Raw genomic sequence first — 10,180 nt, forward strand, 5'->3', positions numbered from 1 at the left:
GTAAAACATTTAATATAAATAAATAAAGGTCTGCTCATATATTATTCAAATATCTCTTGTCCAGTACCTGAAGAAGTCCAGATTTTTGTATCTCCTTGATTTTAAGTGGCATTTAGTCAACTAGGGCTGCGTTTAAATAGCTTTTTTATGCCCTTCCCTCGCTAACTGAAAACTGAAAATCATTAACAAGACCTTTGTCTCAAAATATAGTCAATAATTTTAGCGATTTATATATTGAAGTCTTTGGGGTGTATATCCCTGAATGCTCCCATTGTGAGTGCGTTGTGGTAATTATTGTCTGTAAGTAACACACTCTGGTGTTGATCAGTTCTCAGATTGGGCTTCAGTATAAAAGAGCACAGAGCCTCTTGCTCCCAGTGGACCGCAGCTCTTTATAAATGCTACCGTATGCCTTCCTCTCTCATTATTATTACTGTCACCGACTGGATCATTTATTTATTACTGCGCCATCTTAGCCCTTCAGAGGACCTCACTCCCAAACCCAGTCTTCTTTACCCAGGGTCCCACAGCTAATGAGGAGCCAGACAGACACCGTGAGAGAGAGGGAGGACTGGAGAGAGGAACTCCCTGGAGAGGAGAACAGGAGCTGAATGATAATCGTAACTTAGTGTCTCTTAGATCCAAAATTCAGGACGGTGCTAGTTAAAGAAGGATTGTGAGAGAAATGCGATTGGGTTTGTTGGGATTCTTGGAAAACGCCTGAAGACGATAAATTCACCTTGACTGCGCATGCATAAAACCTCACAAAAGCTCACTGAGATGATACAGACAGAAAATAATAAATAATAAAGTTATCGCACAATTCTTTTGGCAGGGTCATTTTATTTAGCAAAATATCTCAGCATTCTCTGATGCGTCCAGGTCGCACTCACTCACCATTATCTGTTTGGTCTAAAACGCAATTGCTCTACTGTTTTGCCGCAGGACAGCTAATGTGAGGGCGTTTTCTGTCATCTTTGCATGACTGTGATATGAAGTGTGTGCAAAGTAACAACAGTGTGAAAGTGAATAGCACATAACAGCCACAACACTGGTATAAACATGAATATCTATTTTTAAATACCTGTAGTGTTGACAGTCCTCACTACAACGGCGTTTTCAGATTTATCCACTTTGGAGAGTGTTTTCAAAAAGCTTCGTTTTCATTCATTTAAACGCCGTCTCAGTGTGGACATGAGGCCAAAACGGAGAGAAAAAGATGCGTTTTCAAACGAAAACCTATTAGTTTGGACAAGGCCTGAGTGAACAGGAACAGAAACAAGACACATTTTGGAGTCAAAAGCTATTTTACTGTAAGCCCTTTATTTTGCTGTGTATAAGTGTTATGAGTTAGGACAGTTTTAGGATTTAGGATAGGAGTTTGTTTATACATTCATATTGTACAAAGACAACAAATATTTGCACACACACAAGTCCTATTTAAAAAATAATGCATGAATGTCGCTGCCTTGATGACACCATGCACACTTTTTTTTTACATTTGACAAAAAGAATTTGGTTTCATATGATGAAACACTTTCAAACATTATAGATATGGAAACATTATATAAGATACATTATATATATGGAAAATAGTTAATCTGATTAACTGCATCTGTGTGAGGAGAACTGACTTTCTAAAAATCACCAAAACACAGACAAAATGAGTTCTTGGTGTGAGAATTTTTCCTCTTTTTATTCAGGCACAGCTAACTCCTACATCTTCAGCGTGGTTACAGTTATGAACTTCAATTCCTCCATGTGGACAGTCAAAAATGCTCCTCTCATTCCCGGTACATCTCAACTCATCCAGCCAGATTTTTCCAGTTCCTGCAGGAGATACACAGCAGACCGTTCTGAGTGGGTTTTGGAAACTATAGCCTGTATACCATGAACCGTTAACTAAAACCCCTTAAGCATAGACAGATACATCACCTGCAGTGGCCGTGAACACCTGGGTGACCCTCTGGAAGCCCAACATCCTACACACCACCAACCCATCCACAGTGTCAAAGCTGTCATCACACACCGTTCCCCAGACACCATTATACAGCACCTCGAGTCTTCCACGGGTAGAGCTTCCCACTAAACGAGCCACAGCTAAAGACAAATACACATATATGAGACATGTTTAGGCATTCATATGTAATGCTAAAGTGACTGTTATTTTGTAGAGTAGACAAAAAACAACAACAACAACAATACAAGAATCTCTGAGAATTTAATAGACGTTAACACTAGCTATGTTTTCATCCACCTATTTTAATGCGAATTTTGGGTTATCGCATAATAAACGCTGGATGGAAATGCCAAGATGAGCATCAATTCTAAAAATGTGCATAAAAACTTGCGCGGCGGATAATTTTGTCATTTTTTATTTAGACATGCACATAAACTATGATAGAAACACCTTTGCAGAATAAATCCTTTGATGCGCAACAATAACCTCATGTGACTTTGCCTTAGCAGAGGCTGTGATTGGATAACTGGAGTAACCAGTGGACCAATGGCATCACAGCATCTCAACTGTTGGTTTGGTGTTCCTGAGTCAAAGACTGTCATCAGAATGATTTGGTTTAATTCCTCCGGAAGCGTCTCACACGACTGCATTTCCAAACACCAGCATCCGAACGCAAGAGAACATGACAGTGTTTATTGTGTTTCGTCTGACGCTCTGAGACAAACTCATTTATGATGGAGGGAAACAGAGCCTGATTGCAGCAACTTACGGTTTTATTACAGATATAATGTGCAAATTTCCCAGGAAGTGATGATTTTGCTCTCTTGAACACATGGGATGGAAACGTTGCTTTATTCGCGAATGTTTTATGCAATTTTGCACACAAGTTAAATCTGCAACTTTGGATGGAAACATAGCTAGTGACACACAGTAGTTCAGAGAGATGGATCTGTATTTATGGAAATTACCAGACACACCACCCTTGGGTCCTACATCACCCTTCTCACCCTTCAGACCTGTTTAAGACCATCATACATTTACATACAATCAATTCACTTGCAAAACAGGTTAATAATCAACATAACTGCTGTGCACTCACAGATATCGTGGATACACAAAAAATATGCCAATACCTTGATTTCCCTTTTGCCCTGGGAGAGAATAGGGTAAGAGGAAAGGAAGAAAGTCAAGAAACAGACACAGATGGATGTTGCCTTCTTGTCATTAATAAACTTTTTAATAAACCCACCTGAATCCCCTTTACTGCCCTTTACTCCATTCAGACCCCGAGATCCTGGGACACCTACATACAACATCGAACTCAGATGACGACTGCATGATATAAACCCAATGTTTATCATCTATTTTCATGTTTGTCTTTATTTACCTGGCAAGCCTTGATCTCCCTTTACCCCCTGTAGTCCTGGGCGCCCTGAAAACAATTATTTACCCAAAATTATTGGCAACAGCATATATCACTTTTATGTGCATATGTTCTTAGCACTCCTACAATACCTTGAAGGCCAAGGCCACTGTCTCCCTTTGGTCCAGGTGAGCCTTTTTCTCCAGGTGGTCCTCGCAGGCCAGGAGGTCCCTGTGGACCAGGAGGCCCTAAAAGACCAATCAACCACAGGTTAGGGCCCAAGGGAATGAGGAATTATGAAACTTAATGGGTGCACCATTCTGCCTGAAAACAAAGTCACATTTGATACAGGTACCAGGATGATACAATGAGCACTTGTGTGGAAAAAGTCTAATCTCTGTATTTAATGAAGTTGCCAAGTTGTGGTAGAGTTCAGTGACTTGAAGGTAATTACTGTCTGTGAAAGAATCTGTAGTTTTTGGAAAAACCTATTGTCTTTGAAAGTCAACACATATGTTTTCCTTTTTACTTTTGAGTACTTTTGTGTTTGCCGTATAATAGATTCTGGAATGAAACTGCTGTGCAATAAGCTTTCTCCAATATTGTGGTATCAGCTATTTCAGATAAATCAAAGTACACCAGATTTTATGTCATTTGTCATAAGACTGGCTACTGGTAAGTTCAAGTCCTCCGGGGAAATTTACGAGTTGGTAAGTTTTTGGTAAGTCACTTTTGTCGGAGCAAGATGGCAGTGTACCTTCTCTTAATTAACTACACAAAAATACAGCAACGTTTTTAAACTCTACTTCTTGAGAACGAAGAACAAATAATTTAATCAGGTGTGTTTTGCTTTTTTATGTTTTTAATTAATTTATAAATCCACTGTAAACTTCATTGTTATATTACATCTGGAACATGCAATTAGATTATTTTGTTATAAATAAAAAAGCCTGACAATGTCACTGCTAAATACCTTTAAGTAGTGTTGTATTGTTTCTTTCCAAAAGCTTTCTTACCGCTTACACCTGGAGGTCCCTGCCCTCCTCGCTCACCACTGGGACCTTGGTCTCCTTTAGGCCCTGAGGAAGAGAGATTTCAAGTACAAGGTATCAAAAAGTGACAAAATGCAGAACAAAGTGTGGCTTTGACTGAGATTTAGTTTTAGTGGTGTTTAATAAGGAAAGCATCACTATTACTACTGTTCAGACTAAACAGATTAAAGTGGTTTTGTGGTGTGGTTGTCCTTTTGCACAACTGCACTACACTGTGAAAAAAAATCTTATTTTTTATCAGTAGTAGTAATTAGCAGCTATAGACAAACTATCAAATCATTCGGGTCAGATTTATCTTTCAAGAAGTACCTGGATTTCCACGGGCCCCTGATGTTCCTGCCAAACCATTCTTTCCATCGGCACCTGGACGACCGTCATTCCCAGGTAAACCTTGTGTGCACAGAGCAGTAGTCATTAGAGCAGTATAAAACTCTTACAGCATGGAAAAATGTGCAAGGCATTTCCACAACACATATTTTCTGTTTTATTACAGTATGAATTATTAAGGTGGCCTTTCATCATAATAATCAGGCACCTTGTATTCCTCTCTCTCCTGGATCCCCCTTTAAGCCTGAAACACCTGGAGACAGAAATAAATACAGTCAGGGAGAGATGTGGATCTGCTATACTGGGATGAGTAGTGTGTGAAAGTAAGGAGGCGATTACCAGGTGCACCCGGAGCGCCAACCATTCCCTTTACGCCTGCGAGACCTGGGTCTCCTCTCTGTCCTTTTTCACCTGGAGCTCCAGGCTCACCTACCCTCCCTGAAATAAATACAATCATTTTCAATTAATGTTCATTGTTTTGCAGCATTTTCCTTGTGTACACCAAAAAAGTGAATGCTTTAGCATTACTAACGTACAATTATTTCCTAAGCCTACGCAGCTCGTTAAAACTGGCGAAAAATGAAGAGCACAATACTCACACATGCTTCTCAAGAGCACTCACACCCATACACATATGCATACAAATTCATACAGATATACAAAAATACACTAACCTGGTGAGCCAAGGCCTCCTTTCTGTCCTGGGTTCCCTGGTATTCCAGGATAACCTAATACAGAGCACAGCTGGAGTATAACAACTGACTACTCAAAGCATGACATAACAGTGACAAAATACTATTCACACGCATCTGTTGGAAAAAAGGATTGAAGACACCAAAGGTCAAATGACAGCTTTAGTTCAGTGTTTATGTCTGTTTTGACCAGCAGGGAGCACTAAAAACACACAGATTGTGAAGGAACATGTAGAAAGTGATCGGTTCTATTCTGGTCACTGAGATCTGCTGCTGGGTTCAAAAGAAGAGATGAAAATTAGCCAATTTTCACCCCTTTAAACTGGGGACAGGATCTCAGAGATTTAGGGTGCCTCACAGATGTATCCTTCTGGATTCTAGCTACAGTAGGAAGAGCTGTGCAGGTAAAACCTCACTCCTCTGCCTTCCCATGCCGGTTGATGATGGTTTGAATCCCGTTAGGAGCGGTGCGACTAGGACCAGTTGCATTGGTGCCGTGACCCAGAGGGAAGAGACGTTCAGGGTCGGTGTGTACTGGAGGCCAGCTAGGAAGAGCTGTGCAGGTAAAACCTCACTCCTCTGTCTTCCCATGCCGGTTGATGATGGTTTGAATCCTGTTAGTAAGGCCAGCTAGTAAGAGCTGTGCAGGTGAACCTCAAGAGATGCACAAGAGGCAGTGGTTTTAAGCGCCCTAGTTGACGATGGTTCGAATCCTGTTCGGAGAGGTGCGAGTAGGACCCGTTACATTGGTGCCGTGACCCTGGAGTGACGTTCAGGGCGGTCTGTGTACTGGAGGCCAGCTAGTAAGAGCTGTGCAGGTAAAACTTCAAGGGGCTTTGGCTTTAAGCGCCCTAGTTGACGAATCCCGTTCTGAGTGGTGCGAGTAGGAACAGTTACATTAGCGTAGTCTGCTAACATCCCTCAAAAAACAGCTAGATTTTAAATGAATTGTTCAAATAACTTTTAATAAGTGGTTTTACTGAATTTGAAACTTTTTTGAATTGTTCAAGCTGATGCCTCACGCTGATGGTTGTAGCCAAGCTTTGGGCAAATAAGTCACGATTAGCTCCCTTATTAGTTATTGCCTAAATATTGCAATCTACTAATGTTAGAGTGAGAGTGTGACTGAGTGACAATATTTTCAAGGCATTGTCACAGTACACAGTTACCTTGTAATCCATGTAATCCAGGTGTTCCAGGTGGACCAGGTGGACCAGGCGGACAAACCATGACTATGAAATATAAAGGAAAACGATAACTTTAATTCTGTGAGACACACCTATGGTGTCTCCAGACAAAATGCTTTAAATGGGTCATGAAATGGAAAATCTAAATGTTTTTGATATTTCCACATAAACAATAAAATCATACTGCAACTTTCACACCTTAAATATTACTCAAATATGTGTTTTTGTTTTCCACCCTTATGAAGCGGCAAGATTTGAAATCTCCTTATTCATGATGTAACGACTATCCAAAACACTTGTGCTGCTATTGAGGTGATACAGGTGAGGTTAGGACAGGTTTGGTAGTATGGGTAGGGTTAAGGGTAGGTTAAGGGGTAAGAGAAGGTCAACAGAGTCATTATAGATGTAATTACAGAAATTAATAACAGCTGTAATTACATGCCGGTATGTTTTAAACAAGTACAGTGTAAAAGCATGTATGTACACAATAAGTGCATTGTATCAAATTATTAATTTAAATGTTAGTACATTCTGCAGTTGTTAAAGACAGTAAATATAAAGTATAGATCTGAAAATGCATTTCATGACCCCTTTAACGATTGAAATCATGGCAGATTCTCAAAATAGTACCTGGTCAACCAATAGGATTTCTCTTGTGTGTATCAAAGACAAAGATGTGTACCTCTTTGTGCACTAACGTTGAGTTGGTTTAGTTGAGTCCTCAGTTTTTCTAGAGTCCCATCGTCCCCACACAGATCGGACAGACACTCCTGTAAACACACACACACACACACACACACACACACACACACACACACACACACGCACACACACACACACTCCCCTTCAGCTCTGACACACTCAAAACAGGCCTAATACGAGTATGTGTTTGTATGGCACAACATGAATGACGGTGTGAAGTGTGTGTATATACCTCATCTGAGCTGGAGCTGCCCAGCTTGAATCCTTCAGCAGACTGGAGTTCCTCTGATCTGGCTTCAGCTGATGTACAGTGAGTGTGAACCCATGCCTCCAGAGTGAAGACTGCATACAATACACATCATACAAAGCAGATTAAATCATGGAACAACAGAAACAAGGTGATAGCTTACATGATGCCGTGAAATATTCATGTTCACAAAAAGTGTTGGACACTTACTGTAAGGTGCAATCACATTAGATAAAAATGGTCAGTTATATATTGTTAATAGTGGAGCGATGTATAAAGCTCAGCTCACACAGAATTCACTTTCAAACCAAGCAGCTTTCTATTGGTCAGTGTGGTGAATTCAAGTGACCATCTTGAAAATCAGTGAAATCTGTGTAAGGGAATTTTTTGCACCCGATCACACGGATTCCTATTAGAATGAGTTTTGCCCATGAAATTTCGCCAAGCAATGGTGAATGTGACTGCACCTTAAGGCTACAACTAAAAATATACACATTTCATTGCATAATACAACAAAATATTGGTGACATCTGTAAAGGAATAAAGCTTTTCTCTTCAATACATTTCCTTTTCTTCATAATTTTTGCTCATTAAGTTTTAATCAGCTGGTGTTTTGGTGATTATTAGTGCATTTTTAAGTCAGAGTCATATCAGAGAAACCACAGGTGTAGAAATCACTTTAACTATCACCATGATCCATTGACATCTGACAACTACAAAAGGTCACAATGCTTCTTTATTTTAAGTTTATTTATAATATAATTATTTAAACCCTAAAACTTGCTTGGTTTAAAATCAATGCCACTTGGTTTGACATTTTGTATATAATGCAAGGACATTTATAAAGTTATACTTTTTAAATGTGAATTTATTTCAGTTCCATCTTACCTTTATAGGCCAGCACAGAATTCAGTGCAATCAGCAGCAGGAGAAACACTATGAGAACAGGAATACAGTGACGTTTCTTCGCTGGTTTCCTTGGTGTCAGCTCTGTAACAAGCAATGCAGAACTCTGGATTAAACTACAGAAAACTGATTTCATAAGTCCATTATAAGTGATATGATATGAGGGAAATTAAATTAGCACTATTTTAAGTTACAATACACAGCATTTCCATGACCAACAACAGTCAATCAATATTATGAAATATCAGACCACTGAATGTCATGATTGATCAGAATGAAGCATTCCAGAAACACACAAACATTTTGAAGCATTTTTGAATGTGAACAGTGTCAGTCTGCCCGAGACTCACCACTGTGCTGGAAGTCGTAGCGCTCGGCCTCAAAGAGCTTCATGTTGTTGTCATAAAGAGGGTTTGCCTGGCTGAATACAGAGTCCTGACCTTCAATGGTGTCCACTTCGGTCTCCATCAGTCACTCCACCACACACTGACCTCTACACAGCCTGGGTGACAGTTTAAAAAACAAAACCAATGAAAAAAAAAACAAAACACATATGCTGGCTCATCGAAACATAAGTCATCTGACAAAAGAGATGCAGCGGAAATTGTTCCAATGAGTCAAGAAAAAGGAAGTTGTGTTGTGTTGTGTTGTGCTGTGTTGGCTACAGTAGCAGGTTAAGCATAAACTGCTTTTGCTGAAGACTGGAGTAATGATGCAGAAAATTCAGCTTTGATCACAGGATTAAATTACAGTTTACAATATATTCACATAGAAAACAGCTGTTTTAAATTAAACGAATTATATAGTGATCACATTATTACTACTAATATTACTACTACTACTATTATAATATAATAGTGACTTTTAGCTATCATCTGGGTTCAGGTTTAGCCCCAGAAGTCAGATAAATGTGACAAAATGTCCCTTTGGGTACATTTGGGAATATCCTAAATTAGATTTTCTTTTCTTCTTTTTTTTCTTTTCTTTTTTTTTTTGAGTTGTGTGAAAGTTAAAGCTATGGTGAGTCAGTAGTACTTACAAATGGACATACACACAATTATATAGATTATATACACAAACAGTTCTGTCCTCATTATAGAATGCATTTGTCAGATGGAGAGTCCAAGGGCTTCTAGAACCAGGGGTAGATCCCATGATGGAACTCTAACCTGAGCTATAGGCCTCATCCTCAGGGTACAACAGTCACAAGGCGGTGACAACATAGCCACAAGCTATGGCTGCCGCAGACACCTTAAGTGTGAATGGGGAAAGATAAAGAGAACGGGGCTACAAGAAGACGGACCCCGTCCTGGCTAACTCTTTCTAGAACTCCTGGGAGCAGAGTGATCGAGGGAAATGTGCACAGCCGAAGCCTCGGCCACAGCTATACCATGGCGTCCAGCCCCAACGGAGCTGGATGTGTGAGGGAGAACCAGAGGGGACAATGAGAAGTCTCTAAAGACGCAAAGAGGTCCATGTCCACCTGGCCAAACTTTATCCAAATCAGCTGCACTGACTCAGAGAACAGTATCCATGCTTAGCGCAGCTATGGCCGCCACATACACCTTAAGTGTGAATGGAGAAAGAAAAAGAGAACAGGGCTACAAGGAGAAGACAGACCCCATCCATGTCGCCAGGCCAAACTTTCTCCAAATCACTTGGGGTACAGTATACATTCCTGCCTCGACAGGATATCTGCTCCCAAAGTCAGGCGCCCAGAGATGTAGACTGCTCTCAGGGACAC

The 10,180-nt window shown here is 40.2% G+C and overlaps 1 protein-coding gene across 3 annotated transcripts in view; it reads right to left on the bottom strand.

Moving 5' to 3' along the window:
- LOC311088944 (uncharacterized protein) overlaps positions 1–8,947 on the bottom strand; it is a 319,691-nt gene extending 310,744 nt beyond the window's left edge. For 2 of the 3 annotated variants that reach the window (XM_084123342.1, XM_084123339.1), the window contains exons 1-10: positions 8,787–8,946; positions 8,419–8,520; positions 7,516–7,625; positions 7,264–7,351; positions 6,564–6,626; positions 5,377–5,430; positions 5,042–5,140; positions 4,911–4,955; positions 4,685–4,765; positions 4,340–4,402 (exon numbers count right to left, since the gene is read on the bottom strand). In XM_084123342.1, coding sequence (XP_083979468.1) covers positions 4,340–4,402; positions 4,685–4,765; positions 4,911–4,955; positions 5,042–5,140; positions 5,377–5,430; positions 6,564–6,626; positions 7,264–7,351; positions 7,516–7,625; positions 8,419–8,520; positions 8,787–8,904 — 823 coding nt within the window. In that variant the 5' untranslated portion in view covers positions 8,905–8,946. Of the gene's footprint in view, positions 1–4,339; positions 4,403–4,684; positions 4,766–4,910; positions 4,956–5,041; positions 5,141–5,376; positions 5,431–6,563; positions 6,627–7,263; positions 7,352–7,515; positions 7,626–8,418; positions 8,521–8,786 lie in introns of all 3 variants that reach the window. The other variant, XM_084123340.1, reaches the window with a different exon arrangement.
- Between the last annotated feature and the right edge of the window lie 1,233 nt (positions 8,948–10,180).

The sequence above is a fragment of the Abramis brama genome (assembly GCF_963993115.1).
Source record: "Abramis brama genome assembly, chromosome: 8".
Lineage (NCBI taxonomy): Eukaryota > Metazoa > Chordata > Actinopteri > Cypriniformes > Leuciscidae > Abramis > Abramis brama.